This window comes from Mixophyes fleayi, chromosome 4, assembly GCF_038048845.1.
Source record: "Mixophyes fleayi isolate aMixFle1 chromosome 4, aMixFle1.hap1, whole genome shotgun sequence".
Taxonomy (NCBI): domain Eukaryota; kingdom Metazoa; phylum Chordata; class Amphibia; order Anura; family Limnodynastidae; genus Mixophyes; species Mixophyes fleayi.
The window spans coordinates 17,805,761-17,826,394 of record NC_134405.1 but is presented as its reverse complement, the minus strand read 5'-3'; the positions used below and the strand labels follow the sequence as shown (position 1 = coordinate 17,826,394).

General features: G+C 40.8%; 1 protein-coding gene across 1 annotated transcript; it reads left to right on the top strand.

The window, feature by feature from the left end:
• The first annotated feature begins 1,627 nt into the window (after positions 1 to 1,627).
• Positions 1,628 to 15,515, top strand: LOC142151068 (pesticidal crystal-like protein Cry17Aa). The gene is made up of 2 exons (XM_075206361.1): positions 1,628 to 1,723; positions 12,338 to 15,515. Exons 1-2 carry the CDS (start codon positions 1,660 to 1,662, stop codon positions 13,744 to 13,746), a joined length of 1,473 nt encoding a protein of 490 aa, XP_075062462.1. The 5' UTR covers positions 1,628 to 1,659; the 3' UTR covers positions 13,747 to 15,515.
• Positions 15,516 to 20,634: the final 5,119 nt, after the last annotated feature.

Genomic DNA, 20,634 nt, shown 5'->3' with positions numbered 1-20,634 from the left:
TTGGCACTTGTGGTTCTCAAAGTGCCAGCATGACCTGGCTGCTATGGGTATGCTGGTGCTTGTAGTTATAGAAGCAATAGCATGACCAAACTGTTTATGGCACCCTGGCATGGCTGGGACTTGTAGTTCCACAAAGCAAAATGGAGTCAGTTTGGTTTTTTTACATTATAATCGCCGATTTTACTCTACACCCACCGTCCAGGGGTGTGGGAAGAGCCCTAGTGCTTTCAGTACTGGGCTGGTATTCCTAGAGGAGGGACCCGCTCGTTTTTTATGGTGGACCCCACTCTCTAGGGAATATAGCCCAGCGCTGAACAACCTGGGGTTGGTTTATCATTATGACAGGGGGACCCCTTCTGCATGTCCCCCTGCTATAGTGCCAACCACCCCGGCTGGTTTGCCTAGTGTTGGTTATGTGAAAATTGCGGGGTTCACACGCAATTATTTTTCTGATTTTCACATAACCAGCAGTAGTCTGGCAGCACTAGTGCTCAGATGGGGGTACCCCACGCATTTTATTTTTTACATTTATGTCTTTTTCAATTTTTGACAGCCGCGGGACCTCCGGCTCTATAGACAGGCAGTGTAACAGGGATGTGTTTACTAATCACGCAGCTAGGATGCAGCGTGTTGTATCTAGCCATTTTTAAAGGGAACTCGGGAGAGTTTGCTTAATCACATCTTCATACATTTGAGACTTGCATTGCTAGAGTGCCAAACTGTCAGGTCTCCGATCTCTAGCGATTTTTTAAATAGCGATTTTGACAGAAAAACATCTAACGCGATTTTACATGAAATCTCAGCTTCATATATCAGCGAGTTTCAACTCTCCCGAGAAAATCGCTGGATTTTCAAAATTGCAGCTTGATACATATACCCCCTACAATTTTTGAATGAAGCAACAAGACTGACAAGAAGATTTTCCTTGCAAAACATTCTTCTACTGCTGATCCGCTCTGTCAGTCCCTACTTTGGTGCCTGTACTTTACCGATTCCAATATAAAATACTTATTATTTATTACTATCAAAATAAGATAGTCATTTATAAAACTGCACCAACATACATCCCTTCCCTTATCTCAAAATATCTACTAGTTTGACCCTTCCACTCTGCCCAAGATTTCCACTTCTCATCCACACTCATTACTTTCCCCCATTCCCGGTTACAGGACTTTTTGCAGGCTGCACCCACTCCCTCCCTGTACAACAAGGCTTTCTCCTTGCCTCCAAACATTCAAGCATTACCTGATAATCAAACAGTGTAAATATCTGTTCATTTTGCATGCTGACATCCCTACTCAGACTAGACTGATTATCAGAACCGAGTCTAGGAATAAAATAGTCTTCTGAAACCTAGGAGACACCAGTTCATCATTTATATAGGAGTTAGAAGTGCACCCATAGTTTCCTGAATTTTTTATATGATGCTTTCTATCTCAGATTACCTTATGTGTCAAACAAAAGCCTCAGCATTTTGATATTGCAAAACATTGTGTTGTTTCTTTGAAAGACAAAGCAAACATGAAACTTGTACTTGTTTTTATAAGTTCCAATGAACCTAGATATTCATTAACTTATTTAGCAACGAATATCAGTCCCATCATATGCACAATTTAGTTGAGGAATCAATGGGTTAGTGAACGTTTGCTCAGCATAAGAATGGTGTCCAAGCGCTCTAGACCTTGTATGACCACCCTTTTTCTCCTCTTCCTCTTTCTGCAAGGTAAGTAGTTAAACATATACCTATGTATAAGAGATGAATATCTTGTACATCCTTCCACAAAGCTCAAGTACTGTAATGACACACATTAAATGTTGGTGTAAAAATCAATATCTCTTAGACTTGATTACTACAGACTTTCACAACATATTACATTCACTCTCTTTTATGGATAACTTTTCAAATTGATTTATATCATTGGCAAGCAATACTTTTAAGTTTTCTCTTGCTAAAACTTTGTACCAAAGCAAACCAAACACTGTTCCATTCGGGTCTATGTCTGACATTTAATTGTATGTTGTTAGATAACAATTAATGAGCAATATACCAGTATATTGCAAAAAGTAATCTGACATAATTTCAATATCAAATGTCTTCGGTGTATAATTTGTAGCACATGGCTTTTCAGTGAGATATCCAGCATCATGCTGCTACTTTCTGCAGATTTACACTTGATCAATTTTAATGCACAGAAATTTCAGTGAATAGCAGATCACATTTGTTACTGGACAGATCTACTTTGATGTACAACTGCAATGAGATTGTGACTAAGAATATATTTCAAATCCACTGCAATGTGTATTCTGTGTAAGGAAAAATAATATTGTAACTGTACATATATAGAAGGAGTTGCTAGTTTCAGATAATATAGATAAAGATGAGAAATACAGACCATCTTTAGAGTTCACTGTAAGCCTGTATTCGACATACGTCTTGCTGTCACTGTCTTGGAATATATAGCATATAGAAAGGGAAGCCTATGTGTAGTTCAGTCACTACAATGAAGGTTATACCTAAGCCTCGGTGTTCCCACTTTTATTGGCTATTTATTTTTTCAGGAGGATAATGTACATAAAGGCTCAGCAATCACGATCCATTGTTTAAACTTGTTATTTATATACCATAAATAAAAACCTGTTCCCTAATTACATTTTTGTTTAGGTTGAACCTTATTTCCTTTCTAATACCTTTGTAACACCAGGCCTGATTCATTAAGAATCTTAACTTAAGAAGTTTCTTGTTTAAGTCTCCTGGACAAAACCATGTTACAATGCAAGGGGTGCAAACTAGTATTCTGTTTTGCACATAAGTTAAATACTGACTGTTTTTTCATGTAGCACACAAATACTTGATACCTTATTTGTACACTGAAATTTAAAGTTGATATTTGTGTGCTACATGAAAAAACAGTCAGTATTTAACTTATGTGCAAAACAGAAAACTAGTTTGCACCCCTTGCATTGTACCATGCAGGGCCATCTTAACAACATTATGGGCCCCCGGGCAAAGCAGTGCACCGGGGCCCCTAGATATAGATATATAGATGTATACAGATACAGATATAGATATAGATATATAGAGATAGAGATAGATAGATGTACTTGCTCAGTGACCCTTGAATGTTTTTTTTGCAGGTTTTTTTCTTTTGCAGGATTATTTATTCTCATTAAGAGCCGTGCCTATGGGGCCCCCTTGCCTGTGGGGCCCCCGGGCAGCTGCCCATCGTGCCCAATGGAAAAGATGGCCCTGGTACCATGATTTTGTCCAGGAGGCTTAAATAAGAAACTTCTCTTAATGAATCAGGCCCACTGTGTATATGCAAGTTATAGGGAGGAGATATATCCAACAAGACCTCCAATGCTATTGCAGTTATGGTGGAAAAGATGAGTACGGTAGATGGTTTAAACCTCGGTCAAATGGAAACATTTTATTTAAAGTTTTAAATCGTATTGTGTGCAGTGAGTATAAAAAGCCTTTACACCTTAATTTAAATTGCAGGCATTTGTGATGTTCAACAATGAGACCACGTACATATTTTAAAGTCTCATTGTGCATTGTGGAGAGGCGCGGGCTGGCAGATTTCAGCCCAGGGGGCGCACAGGAGGCCGCTTCACATGACACGCGATGCGGCTGCGTCATTGATGACGCGGCCGCATCCCGTGTCATGAGATGTGGCCGCCGGTAAAAATCAGGCGATATTGCATCCGGGGGGACTAAGACTGAGCGGCCTGGGGGGCCGATGCCCCCTTGCCCCCTGGCCCAGCCCATCCCTGAATGTGGAAGTTCCAGTAGGATAGACCAAGAAAACTTATGAAAGAGTGCATACAACCAGATTATTATAGCTTTTTATTTTACCTATATTTTTCATAAAAATATGTCTATTTGTTGTTCACTTGAATTTTGTTGGCTGCAAGGTCACATTAGAGGTAGAAGAGGTCTGACATATTTTTCTTGATTTCGGACTTTACTTTTCAAATATTTACAATTTTAATAAGGTTGTGTGGACTTTTTATATACACTGTACATAGAGGTATAACATATATGTAGATTTACAAGACGTGGTCTTCATACAAAGTCATAAAAGGTCAATATATTACCTTAATGAATATTTATGACAAGAAAGTATTCTAATCTTTAAGTTAGCCTAAAAAACAGAGCACTATATCGTATATCCGTTCTTAGAAGTCATGCAACTATTGTTTCAATAATCAATGTGATTTCAGCTGACCCACAGTTTCCAATATGTTCATTAAGGTTTGTGGCCAGTCATACTTGTAAAACCCTTAAAAACCACCGATCTGACCATTCAATTGATGAGAATGATTCCTGCCAAGAAAACATGTCAGTGTTGTAGAACATACAGTATGTACTCAAGTCTGTTGAGAAAACTGACCACCATAATAATCTGTGTGCATATGTATATACACATACATATATATATATATATATATATATATATTGGAGATGAGCGCACTCGGTTTTCCGAAATCCGAGCCCACCCGAACGTTGCCGATCCGGGTCGGATCCGAGACAGATCCGGGTATTGGCGCCAAATTCAAAACTGTAACCGAGGCTCTGACTCATAATCCCGCTGTCGGATCTCGCGATACTCGGATCCTATAAATTCCCCGCTAGATGCCGCCAACTTCACTCGGGCATTGATCAGGGTAGAGGGAGGTTGTGTTAGGTTAGGTGGTCCTCTGTCCTGCTATATCTCGTGCTGTGCTGATTAGTTGTGTGCTGTGCTGAGCTGTGGTGTTTAGTGCTGTGCTGAGCTGTGCTGTTTAGTGCTGTGCTGTGTTCTGCAGTATCAGTCCAGTGGTGCTGTGTGCTGTGCTTTGTCCTTCTGAGTTCAGTGGTGCTGCTGGGTCCTGTGCTGTGTCCTGTTCAGTCCAGTGGTGCTATGCTCTGTCCTTGTGAGTTCAGTGGTGCTGCTGTGTCCTGTGCTGCGTCCTGTTCAGTCCAGTGGTGCTGTGTCCAGTGCTCTGTGCTTCTAAGGGCATAGTTATTTCCCCATTATTCCCAAGTGTTTAAAAAAGTACAATAAAGTTATACCAAAAACTACATTAATAAATTAAAAAAAATAAAAAAATTACCACAAAATTTGCCAAACCAATCAAGCGGTATAAGTCCATTGCTACTGCAATATTACCAAGTTCACACATTCAGCAGTAAAAGTCCAGTGTTACTGAAATATTACAAAGTTCACACATTCTGCAGTATCAGTGCAGTGATGCTGTGTGCTGTGCTCTGTCAATTTAGAGTTCAGTGGTGCTGCTGGGTCCTGTGCTGTGTCCTGTTCAGTCCAGTGGTGCTGTGTCCAGTGCTCTGTGCTTCTAAGGGCATAGTTCTTTCCCCATTATTCCCAATTTTTTTAAAAAGTAAAAAAAAGTTATACTAAAAAAACCAAAAGAATAATAAAAAAAAAAAAAAAATTACCACAAAAGTTGCAAAACCAATCCAGCAGTATAAGTCCATTGGTACTGCAATATTACCGAGTTCACACATTCTGCAGTATAAGTCCATTGGTACTGCAATATTACCAAGTTCACACATTCTGCAGTATGTTGTGCTACATAGAATGGAGACCAAAAATTTGGATGATAAAGTAGAAAAAGATCAAGACCCACTTCCTCCTAATGCTGAAGCTGCTGCCACTAGTCATGACATAGACGATGAATTGCCATCAACGTCGTCTTTCAAGCCCGATGCCCAATCTCCTAGTACAGGGCATGTAAAATCCAAAAAGCCCAAGTTAAGTAAAAGTAGCAAAAAGCGAAACTTAAAATCATCAGCGGAGAAACGTAAAGTTGCCAATATGCCATTTACGACACGGAGTGGCAGGGAACGGCTTAGGCCCTGGCCCGTGTTCATGACTAGTGGTTCAGCTTCACCCAAGGATCTTAGCCCTCCTCCTCCTCCCCCCCTACAAAAAATTGAAGAGAGTTATGCTGTCAGCAACAAAACAGCAAAAAACTCTGCCTTCTAAAGAGAAATTATCACAAATCCCCAAGGCGAGTCCAAGGGTGTTGGTGGTTGTCACGCCTGACCTTCCCATCACTGTACGGGAAGACGTGGCTCTGGAGGAGGCTATTGATGTAGCTGGTGCTGTGGAGGAACTTGATGATGAGGATGGTGATGTGGTTATTGTAAATGAGGCACCAGGGAGGGAAACAGCTGATGTCCATGGGATGAAAAAGCCCATTGTCATGCCTGGTCAGAAGACCAAAAAATGCACCTCTTCGGTGTGGAGTTATTTTTATCCAAATCCGGACAACCAATGTATGGCCATATGTAGCTTATGTAAAGCTCAAATAAGCAGGGGTAAGGATCTTGCCCACTTAGGAACATCCTCCCTTATACGTCACCTGAATAACCTTCATAGTTCCGTGGTTAGTTCAGGAACTGGGGCTAGGACCCTCATCGGTACAGGGACACCTAAATCCCGTGGTCCAGTTGGATACACACCAGCAACACCCTCCTCGTCCACTTCCTCCACGATCTCCATCAGATTCAGTCCTGCAGCCCAAGTCAGCAGCCAGAATGAGTCCTCCTCAATACGGGATACATCCGAGGAATCCTGCAGCGGTACGCCTACTACTGCCACTGCTGGTGTTGCTGCTGTTACTCGGTCATCTTCCCAGAGGGGAAGTCGTAAGACGGCTAAGTCTTTCACCAAACAATTGACCGTCCAGCAGTCGTTTGCCATGACCACAAAATACGATAGTAGTCACCCTATTGCAAAGCGTATAACTGCGGCTGTGACTGCAATGTTGGTCTTAGACGTACGCCCGGTGTCCGCCATCAGTGGAGTGGGATTTAGAGGGTTGATGGAGGTATTGTGTCCCCAGTACCAAATCCCCTCGAGATTCCACTTCACTAGGCAGGCGATACCAAAGATGTACAGAGAAGTACAATCAAGTGTCCTCAGTGCTCTAAAAAATGCGGTTGTACCCACTGTCCACTTAACCACGGACATGTGGACAAGTGGTTCTGGGCAAACGAAGGACTATATGACTGTGACAGCCCACTGGGTAGATGTATCCCCTTCCGCAGCAACACCAACAGCTGCATCAGTAGCAGCATCTAAAAAATGGCTGCTCATGCAAAGGCAGGCAACATTGTGTATTACAGGCTTTAATAAGAGGCACAATGCTGACAACATTTTAGGGAATGCTTACAACTGAGGGAAATTGTCTCCCAGTGGCTTACCCCACTTAGACTCTCATGGGGATTTGTGATGTCAGACAATGCCAGTAACATTGTGCGGGCATTAAATATGGGCAATTTTCAACATGTCCCATGTTTTGCCCACACTATTAATTTGGTGGTGCAGCATTACCTAAAGAGTGACAGGGGTGTGCAGGAGATGCTTGCGGTGGCGCGCAAAATTGCTGGACACTTTCGGCATTCAGCCAGTGTCTACCGCAGACTAGAGGCACATCAAAAAACCATGAACCTGCACTGCCATCACCTCAAACAAGAGGTTGTGACGCGCTCGAACTCCACCCTCTATGCTGCAGAGGATGGAGGAGCAGCAAAAGGCCATTCAGGCCTACACAGCCACCTACGACATAGGCAAAGGAGTAGGGATGCGCCTGAGTCAAGCGCAGTGGAGACTGATTTCCGTGTTGTGTAAGGTTCTCCAGCCGTTTGAACTTGCCACACGAGAAGTCAGTTCCGACACTGCCAGCTTGAGTCAGGTCATTCCCCTGATCAGGCTGTTGCAGAAGCAGCTGGAGAAAGTGAGGGAGGAGCTGGTAAACCATTGCGATTCCACCAAGCATGTAGCTCTTGTGGATGTAGCCCTTCGTACGCTTTGCCAGGATCCGAGGGTGGTCACTCTTTTAAAGTCAGAGGAATATATTCTGGCCACCGTGCTCGATCCTCGGTTTAAAGCGTATGTTGTGTCTCTGTTTCCGGCGGACACAAGTCTACAGAGGTGCAAAGACCTGCTGGTCAGGAAATTGTCCTCTGAAGAGGACCGTGACATGCCAACAGCTTCACCCTCATTTTCTTCCACATCTATGGCTGCGAGGAAAAAGCTCAGTTTTCCTAAAAGACCCGCTGGCGGGGATGCTGATAACATCTGGTCCGGACTGAAGGACCTGCCAAATATTGCAGACATGTCTACTGTCGCTGCATTGGATGCTGTCACAATAGAAAAAATGGTGGAGGATTATTTTGCTGACACCATCCAAATAGACATGTCAGACACTCCATATTGTTACTGGCAGGAAAAAAAAAACAGTTTGGAAGCCCCTGTACAAATTGGCTCTATTTTACCTGAGTTTTCCCCCCTCCAGTGTGTACTTGGAAAGAGTTTTTAGTGCAGCGGGTAACCTGGTCAGTGAGGTTGCTTCCTCACAACGTCGAAAAAATGATGTTTATAAAAATGAATAATAAATTCCTCAATGAAGTACAGCACTGCCCTCCAGATAGTACAGAGGGACCTGTGGTTGTGGAGTCCAGCGGGGACGAATTGATAATGTGTGAGGAGGAGGAAGTACACACTGTAGGGGGAGAGGAATCTGAGGTTGAGGATGAGGACAACATCTTGCCTCAGTAGAGCCTGTTTAGTCTGTACAGGGAGAGATAAATAGTTTTTTTGGTGTGGGGGCCCAAACAAACCAATCATTTCAGCCACAGTTGTTTGGTAGGCCCTGTCGCTGAAATGATTGGTTTGTTAAAGTGTGCATGTCCTATTTCAACAACATAAGGGTGGGTGGGAAGGCCCAAGGACAATTTCATTTTGTAATTTTTATTTTTGCACTATATGACCATTCAAAAGTCGTTTGCCATGTTCAAAAAGTCAAACCAAATTTCAACAAATTCTAGAAATTAAATCAAAAGTAAAATGCCCTGTCATAATTTAAACCAAGAGGTATTGACGTGCTCTAGAACTACTGTATTGTTGTTTATATTTTATAAACACTACACTTGAAAGCTTGAGTCTTTAAATGAAAAAGTCACTCTGCATTGCACGAATATTTGCAACAGGGACAATTATAGGGTTAATAAAGTCAACAAATAACATTTCGACGCTGTCTGTCTTTATAAACACTACACTTGGAAGTTGGAGGAGGTATTGTGGCCCCGGCACCAAATTTACTACCGGGGCCACTACACTGTGCAGTCCATACCCTTTTTTGGTGGAATTCTGACCCGTGGAGGGTTTTTTAATTGTATTGTGGCCTCGGTACCAAATTGTGTACCGGGGCCACCACACTACGCGGTCCATACCCTTTTTTGGTGGAATTCTGATCCGTGGAGGGTTTTTTAATTATATTGTGGCCTCGGTACCAAATTGTGTACCGGGGCCACCACACTACGCAGTCAAGAAAGATAGATGCGTATCATAGATAAAGTACATTCAGTGTTAAGGGGCAAATTGAAAAATATTCAAAATGCACTGTCATTATCAAAAACAAGAGGTTTTGACACGCTGAAACTCCAACATGTATATGATGGAGAGGATGGAGGAGCAGCTGTATGTGCAGTGTAATTCAGCCCTGTTGAAGGTTTAATATAGATTATATTGTGGTGCCCAGTGCCCACTACTCTACGCAGTCCAGATACTGTTTTTTGGCTGTAATTCAGACCTGTTGAAGGTTTTCTATATATTATATTGTGGTGGCCAGTGGCCAGTCCTCTACGCAGTCCAGATACTTTTTTTTGGCTGTAATTCAGCCCTGTTGAAGGTTTTATATATATTATATTGTGGTGCCCAGTGCCCACTACTCTACACAGTCCAGATACGATTTTTTGGGGTGTAATTCAGCCCTGTTGAAGATTTTATATATATTACATTGTGGTGCCCAGTGCCCACTACTCTACGCAGTCCAGATATGTTTTTTTGGGGTGTAATTCAGCCCTGTTGAAGGTTTTATATATATATTATATTGTGGTGCCCAGTGCCCACTACTCTACGCAGTCCAGATATGTTTTTTTGGGGTGTAATTCAGCCCTGTTGAAGGTTTTATATATATATTATATTGTGGTGCCCAGTGCCCACTACTCTACGCAGTCCAGATATGTTTTTTTTGGGGTGTAATTCAGCCCTGTTGAAGGTTTTATATATATATATTATATTGTGGTGCCCAGTGCCCACTACTCTACGCAGTCCAGATACTATTTTTGGGTGTAATTCAGACCAGTTGATGGGTTTTTAATTATATTGTGGGGAACACTCCTCTACGCAGTCCAGAAAGATACCTCGTTGCAATATTTTGTACTAAAAAAAAAAAAATTATTGTGAGGTGTTAGGTGTTCAGAATAGCCTTTAAATTAGTGGAAATGATTGTTATTGAATGTTATTGAGGTTAATAATAGCGTAGGAGTGAAAATTAGCCCTAAAACTTGATTTTAACACTTTTTATGTTTCTTTCAGAAAAAATCTGAATCCAAAACCTTAAATCCGAACCAAAACCTTTCGGCAGGTGTTTTGCGAAACAAATCCAAATCCAAAACATCGAGAAAATCCGAATCCAAAACACAAAACACGAGACTCCAAAAGTCGCCGGTGCACATCCCTGATATATATGTATATATGTATATATATATATATATATATATATATAAACAAAAACAGGCATAGATCCTCTGAACTCACCATGTACAGACTAGGGTGCAAGAGGGGGTTGCCCACATTTTATAGACAAGGAAACAGGGATACTCTGCACTCACCAAACACATAATTAATGCTATACCAAGTACTGTTCTATATTAAAAACAGGGAGTGTTAGTTCCACATATTGCAATATATGTTAAGCTGACCAACTGACGCCAAAGTCTTCCCATTCTGGTCAGTCCTAACATGATCAAATGCTATGCTATTTTATCTGGGCTTAAGACTTACCTGCACACAGCTTTTCCAAGCCAAGCACTAGCAGCCATGGGACACCTGGGACTCACCTGGCACAAGTTGGAATTAATAAATGTAAAGAATGTAGAAAATGGGGTGCAAGAGTCATGGGACTTACATTGTATAAACAAAAACAGACATAGATCCTCTGCACTCACCATGTACAGACCAGGGTGCAGGAGGGGGTTGCCCACATTTTATAGACAAGAAAACAGGGATACTTTGCACTCTCCAAACACATGATTGGAGAGTGCAGAGTATCCCTGTTTTTTTTTATATATATATATATATATATATATATATATATATATATATATATAATATAAAAGCCTAGCAGCGTGTGTTAGTCTGTGTGTGGAAAAAAAAAAAAGCCGCAGCGCCACCTGCTGGGTGGAGTTATACACTGACCTACTAAATTCTTAGTGTGTGTGGGAAAAAAAACTCAGAAAGGGCTGAAATTTGGTATACTGACATTATTGACAAAAAAATTAGAATAGTGAAGTCAGTTAACTTCCATCATCCCCCCTTCCCCCCGTGGGAGGGGTAGTAAAGGCTAAATTTACGAGTTGAGGGGTCAAACTCATTTCCGTGAGGTCATTTTACCTCATGAACACACATGTGTACAGTGGCGGATCCAGGGGGGTGCGATCAGGGCAATCGCCCCCCCTAACAGGGGTTTGCTGCCGACGGCTGCACGGTATGTGCAGGTCCGCTTGGCAGTGACAGTGTGCTGCCCGGCTGCTCTGATTGTGTTTTAAACACAATCAGAGCAGCCGGGCAGCACACTGTCCCTGCCTGTCACTGCCGAGCGGACCTGCACATACTGTGCAGCCGCTGGCATCCTCAGAAGTCGGAAAGGGGGCGAGCCTAAATCGACCCACCCTAACATCGCCCCGGGTACAAACATTTTCTAGATCCACCCCTGCATGTGTAGCAGCGTGTGTTAGTGTGTGTGTGTCTGTGGAAAAAACTATTTTCTCAGAAAGGGCTCATCCAATTGACCTGAAATTTGGTATACTGACATTGTTTGACAAAAAAATTAGAATAGTGAAGTCATTTAACTTCCATCATTCCCCCTTCCCCCCGTGGGAGGGGTAGTAAAGGCTAAATTTACGAGTTGAGGGCTCAAAATCATTTACGAGTTGAGGGCTCAAAATCATTTTCATGAGGTAATTTTAACTGGTCTTTTAACTGATACTGTGGTCTATCCTCACATGTTAGAATGGCAGACTATCCTACTGTGGTGTATTGTTCACAATACCACAAAATTACATGCAAAGCACCTACAGGGAAAGACATCAAATAGCAGGACAGGATGCACATATGGTGATGAAATATTGAAATTTGTGCAAAGAAGCATGTGTCACACGTCAGCATTATTAGTGTTAGTATTGATTTTCAGAATCTCTACTTTGCAGTACATTTTGTGAAAATATATTAAATGTAATGTTTCTACATTTATTTTTTTGTAGGAAACAACTGTAGAAACAATTTGGGTGGCACATGGAATGACAGGATGAAAGATATTTTGATCAGTATCACAGCCAAGATTCCCCCCATTGGAGGTATACCAGTTGGACTAATCATAAGTACACTTTTAAAGGCTTTCTGGCCATCTTCTGAACAAGATATATGGAGTCTCATAAAAGACCAAGTGGAAGGATTGATAGATCAGAAGATCCTTGAATTTGAACTTCAGGAAAGAAATTCTGAGCTCCATGGTCTACATAAGACTATGGAGATGTATGTTGAAGCTCAGATCAGAGAAAAAGGTTCATTATTGTCATCCATGATCCATGCAAGTAATGAATTATTCTTCAAGCTTACAGAGTCTAAAAACTCTGTGCAACTAATTCCTCTAGTGGTCACACATAGTATTCAACATTTATTGATTTTAAAGGAGAGGCTTCTTCATGGAAAGGAAATGTATGATGAGGACAACACAAGAGTCTGGAGAAAAGATCTTGAGGAACAAATTTCTACATATAAAGATTACATGAAAACAATATACTCCAAATGGGTAGACTGGAGAAAGGATAAAATCACTATAAACTTAGGTTACGAAAGATATATCCTTCTAGGACCACCTTATGTTATATTTGCACCATATGGGACAGTCTATGATGAAATGACAAAAGAAACAGTAAAGTATGAATACGAACATGATTTAGGCCCTCCTGACCGTTACTTTTTTAGTAATATAGGTGATGCTGTAATAAAAAACATGTTTGGTCTTCGGAATGGAGAACTCCTACAGATATTTGTACCATCTTTTTACTTGGATAACTTCATCCCTGGAAAGGAAGATGATGCCTCAGTCATACCACCATCCATGTCCATAGCAACTTTTGGTCCCATCTCACCCAGTGTTCAAATTATAAGAGATCAATGGTACCACCTATATACACCAGGTAATGATAACATAAAGAATGGTGAAGTTACTAGCATCAATGTTCGAGAATGGGATTTTCTAAATGGCTTCCAGGTTATTTACAGCACCCACTCTGGATCATTTGTAGGAAACAGAGAAGGTGGCTTGTTACATGAGATCCAATTAAATAACAGACGTGTCAAATCATTACAGTTTTGTGATAATGACAATGTAATGGTTGAAGTGACCATAGGATTCTCAAATGGGGAATCTACTGGGCGTCTGGGAAACCGTGGTGGATGGAGTGTTTCGTGTGTTGACACTGGAAGTATAGACACATATGGACTATACAACGTCCGTATGGCAGGAGGTGTCTCTGGACTGTATCAGATTGAGTTAGATTTCAAAGCCTATCCTACCAAACCTTCTCAAATGGACACACATGACTTACACATTGTGGACTTTGCAAATGACCATTTTAAATACAGCTCAGTAACGGAGGTGGAGTAAATCCTCTGCTGCCGTGATACCCTGTAAACAGAAGTAAATATCTCATCAGTGATACTTTCAGCTGTTTGGTGATTCACAAGCATAAATATAAAAGCTGTACTTTGTATCAGCAAGATTCTCCATAAGAACATATTAAAAATTAAAATGAATGTGATAATGAATGTAATAATACTTATTAGTCTCAATTTTATTTTGTTAAGAGGGTCACCTGACAAAAAACAGTTAAAACTTGCTTCTCTGATTTTAAAATAGATCTGTGCATTGCTTGTAAGCTATCAAATACATTACATGAACCTAAATGTAGTTGCCAGAGAAATACAATATTTGTAACGTTGGAACGAAGCAAATTCTGGTGTCTTTGGATGAACCAACTATGATAACATAAATGAAAGCCCCTTGAAATCTCATGTGTGTCTAATTGGACTCTGTGGGTTTTATTAGATGATCACAGTGTCCACATTGACATTATGCTACAGTTATATAAATATAAAGTTGCGCTGATACTTATCTTCCAATATAGTTGGGAAAATCACAAAATAACATTTTCTTTATTAATTTGACTGTTCTGAAAATTCCACATAGATGGATAAGGATAATCGGCTCAGGGAATAATGATGAAGTTAGTACTTGTATAACAAGCCTCAATATCTCTACTGCATATATTGTACAGTCATAATATATGGCTTTGGTCAATATGAAGTTATTTACAAGTATATGGAGGCCTTTAATACAGGAAATTAATTCATAAGATATATTCATGTACATAAGTCAAAAAAACGAAGCATATATTTATGACACATGGAAAAATGTGACTCCATATGTAATTTTAGTGAATGGAAATTAAATAATGTAATATTTTTTTCACCATTTAATTTATGAAAATACAGAATTCTTTAATGACATTTGTGACCCATTTTTGCTTAATCATTCAAGTAGAGCGTCCATTCTCCCTCCATTCTCTACCATCTCAGAATTTTCCCATCATTCCACCATTACCCTATAGTCCCATCGTTCGAATGTTATTGCTTATCCAGATGACCAGATAATAAGACATTATCATTAATAATAGTTTTACCTTTGTTGGTTTTATTATTGTAGAAAACATCGACACAGCAAGTTCTGCTATTTGTTAACAAGCTGTCAGATTATTTTTTACAAATGCCATTTTGATCCCAGTGAACAAATCAGAACTTATAGACCATTGTATTCATCAAATGTAAGGATAATAGAGGGCAGGTAACTGTCCCGGAGGCATATAAGCCCCAAGGTTGTGGTAAAATAAAAGGAATAAAACTGGATGCCCAGCAAGGGTTAATAATACAAGGCTTGTTTGTTTTGCAATCATCAGCCAATAAGAATAGATTTGGGGGGACGGCCTGGAATGGTGAGGTTCTATAAACTTGGGCATGGGCTGCTTTTGTTTGCAGGTGGATCTTGGCTTGCGGAAAAGCAGGCCAAACAGCAGCCATCAATGATGCATTCGGGTGGCGGTGGAACATTCTACCATAAAAAGGGAGGTTCATATTAGTAACACTCCCACTTGGGAAGTTATGGGGCATCGCTTATGCTGGGGGGGGTTCTAGCTACTGAGCCAAAAGAGGGAGAGTGGAACTCCGCTGCTTAGAAGTGTCAGAGGATGTTGTTTTGTTTGCTTGCCATAATTTGGCATAGTAGCGGCTGATAGCTGATTGGTCGTGCTTTTTATCTGACACCACTTTAATTGATTAAATTATTTTCAATAAAGTTTGTTACTTTTCTTCACCAAACAAGACTCATGTGTCCTTATTTATTATTTAAGTGACAGAACACTTACTAAGTGCAATGGGTGAGGTAAAGTAAAATATGTAATCAACTGCTAAGCGACTTATATTTATTTATGATTTACAGTAGCCATACATACTTCACAAACTGATAAGGAAATCACAACACACAGAATACTGTCGTCTCTTAGGGCCATTAAATTAGCGTCAAATTAGTGGCACAGTCGCTTCAGAAAGTTGTGTAAGCAAAATAGAGTGACGTTTTTTCATTATCATAATTGTCGGTTATGCGTGCATACACATACCACAAGGTATGGAACCTCACAGCTAATTGATTCGGATCCTTAGATTACAGTTAAGATGGCGCCCAAGTGAATCAACAACCATACCTTGGACTCTTCTAAGCAATATATATATATATATATATATATATATATATATACAAGTTAACCCGTGCATGATACTCATGCATTCTAGTCAAATCAAGATACTTAAGGTCTTAAAAAGGTTCTTGTCATGCATTTGTGCCTAGCCCAGGCCTCCTCAGGGGAAGATCGTTACTTCCCGACGCAAGCGCCCTTTTAATGTGTGTTCATGAGGTAAAATTACCTCACGAAAATGAGTTTGACCCCTCAACTCGTAAATTTAGCCTTTACTACCCCTCCCACGAGGGGAAGGGGGGATGATGGAAGTTAACTGACTTGACTATTCTAATTTTTTTGTCACATAATGTCAGTATACCAAATTTCAGGTCAATTGGATGAGCCCTTTCTGAGAAAATAGTTTTTTCCACACACACACACACACACACTAACGCACGCCTCTACACATGTGTGTTCATGAGGTAAAATTACCTCACGAAAATGAGTTTGAGCCCTACCAAATTTCAGCCCTTTTTGAATTTTTTTTCCCACACACACTAAGAATTTAGTAGGTCAGTGTTTAACTCTGCCCAGCAGGTGGCGCTGCAACTTGGCTTTTTTTTTCCACACAGACAGACAGACGCCACTAAGCATTTATATATTAGATTACAAAAATAAGTTTGTTTGGCGAATATCTTCGACATCCCTGCACCGATTGGGATGAAGCAAATGCAATGTAGTCCAGTTGGGTCCTGACCAGGTTTTAGGAGGGTTAGGGTCCCAGTCGGATCTCCCGTTGGTGTACTCTGCACAGAACTATGATCCGGGGAGCCTGTTCTGAGCTTTCTACTGGATGGATTTGGATGAAAACTTCACAGTGTCAGGCATCGGGAGCAGAAACTCAACTGTACAGAAACCACTAACCTGTATTAGCGCCACTGAACCAGGAGGTGCGAAGTCTAACGTACCCCTGGTGTTCACCAGGGACCGTTGCTAGGAGGTTTGGACTTCGCTGCACAGGGTACGCAGGTCGCAGTCCTCCTGGACAGTTACCAGAGTAGTGATAGAGAATGGTCAGAACGGTCTGGGTCAGAAGCCAAACGGAGACAGGCGGTACCAAAGGGAGATCCACAAAGAAGTCAGACAGGCCGAGGTAACACTGAAAGGATAAATAGAGGAATCCAGGAGAATAGTCAAACTAGCCGGGGTCACAAAAGGAGCAGAAATCACAATCCAGAAGAGAAGTCAGGGAAGCCGGGTCAGAACCAAAACACAGGAACAGGAACCACAACTATATGACTATGGATGACCTCTCTATGTCATGCCCAAAGTGATTCATAGACTATATGGCCATATGGCTCTGCTGGCTAGTCTCCTACTTATAGGTCTATCATGACACGTATTTAACCTCAGGTCATCTCTCTCGCTCTTTCCTAATGGGCCCACCATTTTGGCTGGTGAACCGCAAGAAACTGCATTTCCTCTTACTACTAACAGGTTGCTCCTAGATGCTTCTGGGGATCCCCCCTACTTTTCTACTTTGCCTCTCCCTTCCCATTTCTTACCAGAGATATGTCATTCTTTTCTTTTCTGCTTCCTTACTTGTTCCTTTTAATCAATAACAGGATGTAAAATTGTGAGGTTGATTCTTGAACTTTTATGCTTTCAAATGTGCAGATGTACTGGTTACATATACAATGTGGTTTTTCTATACACTTTCCACCATGAGATAAATATCACCACTATTTGTCTATGTAAGAAAATACATTACAGTGTACTCTACCTGACCAACATCAATAGATTTATGGTTGTTTATTTATTCTACTAGAATACCACAGTGGATTCAAAACTTAATCTCACCTAATACAGGCCTACTTAAAGCATGCTGATAGCAGCTAAAGATGACTGCACCGTAGATCAACTGTGTGCCCAGCCACCCACATCTTTATCTTTCACAAACATAATATTTGTTAATGTTTGTGGTGGCAGTGGAAGATTCACACTCACAGAAGCTCCAAGTTTACAGTTAAACTCAAGAGTTCCTGTGTAGCGCAAAAGCAAATGCCTGCTTCACAACCAGTAGAGAATGAAGGTTCAGTCATTGTAACTGGTAAAGTACAGTTTTGTTCAACAACAGCTGAATATTTTAAGGTTTCTATAGTGACTGGTTTTTGTTTCGTATCTCCACCTTCGGGTGTCTCTGCTTGCCCCCATGGTGCAATACCAATAGCTGCACAGAAATGCCATCCACCAAGGACTGCTTTTTTATTGGCGGCCTGATAATGCCATATGCTTGTAATAACAGCACACACTTTTCCATCCAGCTGCTACAAAAATTATTTTGTTTCCTTAAGTATCAGGAAACTTCTTAGATTGTAAGATCACATGGGCAGTGCAATCATACCTTTTTGTTTCATGTCAATGAATGTAATTTGTTTATGCCATGATCTCCTCAGTGTAGAGTTCTGTGTAGTGTGTTAGAGCTGTATAAATAATTAGCTGAAGTACCCGGCATTGCCCGGGTTTAAATCTCCAAGCTATTAAGCTATCAATGAGTTGGATGTAACTGTCAACAATTTAAAAATAATTAGCAGCTTAGCAGCTCTTCCTACACACTCCTGAGGTGGCTGCCCTATGTCGTTTTTGTTTTTTTTATTAAATATCATTCAAATCCATTCAGTGGAAGGCCCAGAACAGGCTCCCCGTGTCAAAGTTTTGGCAAGCATACGCCAACGTCAGGTCCGAACGGAACCTCAACTCCCTAGTATGTCTTCTGAGATCCAATGTTACCAGTCTGTGAAGTTTCCAAAAATACATCCAGTGGAATGCTCAGAATAGGCTTCCTGGGTCAAAGATTTGCCAAGTGTACTCCAACAGGAGGTACAACCAGGACCCTAGTCCCCTTAAAACCTGGTTATAATCCAACTGGACCACCTGGCATAGGTTTCATTCCAATCGGTGCAGGGGAGTCCTATTGCAGACAGACAAATAAACCAATTCCATCCAGTAGAAGGCCCAGAGCAGGCTCCCCAGGTCAAAGTTCTGGCCAGCGTACACCAACAGGAGGTCTGACTGGTAGCTCAACTCCCTGGTATGTCTTCTGGGAACTACTCTAACAAATGTTCTTATTCAGAGAGAGTGCTTTATTGGACATTTGTTGCCAAGGACAAGAAGTACAGCAGTGATGCTAGACTGCACTTAGCAAATTGAGGTGGTACTTTTTATATTGTACACCTTGTCCTCTGGTCCACTGCAGTACCGTTCAAGACCTTGTTACCTGAAGAGTTTTGGCTGTCAGCTTGTATTTAAATTAGAAAGGCTTCAAAGATAGACCTGGCTACTGTAACTACAAACATATGTACAAGTTTTGCATTACACTATAACACTGTAGATACCACATATCACATATTCTGGTAAAAATAGCTTCATATAGAGTTGGTTTCTATTGATGTTTGGTAGAGATGCTTAGACCATTTTGAAAATGATTCTTATGCCAATGTGAAAGATTTGACCATTGTTCATAGTTCAAGCACGTTTGAGCAGGTGTGAGGCTGTTTGAAAAGTCTGAAACTTGATGGAGCCTGTTCGACGTTATTTATGATCATGTTGAGCTTATTCAACATACATGTAGCACATTCCTTGAATGTCAGATGTGCTTGTTTCATGTGTCCGTCAACCATCAAATGCATTTGCTCTACAAATATGTTCAACTTTTAAATTCACCTTCAGAATGAACCAGCCTCAAATCATCAGAGGACCAGAAACAAGTCCTAAGCTGTTGAACTGACCTGGTTTGATAGAATGTCGAACTTGCTTTGCTTGATTTATCTGCATTTCTCATCCACATTCATTACCTGCTCCCAGTTACAGGTACAAGACTTTTTTCAGGCTTTATCCACTTTGTGACATTCCCTCCCTTACACAACAAGATTTTCCACTAGTTTGCAAACCTTAATACTACCTCTTCAAATTCTTCAAACACAATCTTAACCTCCCTAGGGCACCCTATTATCAGCCTCTAAACAGTGCACGCAAGACTTATGTGTCTCTATATGCTCAATCAATCCTTTTGTTTCTTGACCCCCTGAACAACATTGCTTTGTCTCTGGATCGTATAGCCCACTAAGCAGTTACTACTTTATCAATCTGGCTGTCCTATAGATTGCAAGCTTGCATACAGCATTCTTATATCTCTGTATTTCTGTAATACCCAATCTAGTGTGTTTGTTCCCAATTGTAAAGCCCTACAGAATATTCTGGTGCTATATGGATTTTAATAACAATAATCAAAATAATAATAAAAACAATCTGTCACACTTCAATGCTAAAAGTTTGGAATGACATCTATGGAGCCCGGAATATGATGAAAGCATATGATATTTATTGAACAGATATGATCTAAATTGTGGTGAAAGGTACAAACTGAGTTTTGCAGATACCGAACGAGGATTTTTGAGAGAGGCTGAAAGCAAATAACAAGGAATATGGCTGGTGCAGGTGAACAGGCTGAACAGACTGAGTGGAGAGACTCCAGGTACAGAGATGGTGGCAAGCAACTTGTAATAGTCCCAAGGAACAGGAGAAACAAGTGAGCACAACACATTAATGACCAGCAAAGGTAACTGGGAGAGGCAGGTAAAAATATTGAGAGAACAGGTGAAAATGAATAGCTAGTGCAGCAAGTTAACCCCTGGTAGGGAGAAGAGACAAGGCACAATATCAGCACCCCCTGGTGGATTAAAGGTACTGCAGGATAATTACAATAA

What these genes read in the sequence shown, in the direction of transcription:
- LOC142151068 (XM_075206361.1), top strand. Translation starts at nt 1,660, where the DNA reads ATGGTGTCCAAGCGCTCTAGACCTTGTATGACCACCCTTTTTCTCCTC. An exon ending in CCTCTTCCTCTTTCTGCAAG is followed by an intron (nt 1,724 to 12,337) that starts GTAAGTAGTTAA and finishes ATTTTTTTGTAG; the next exon opens with GAAACAACTGTAGAAACAAT.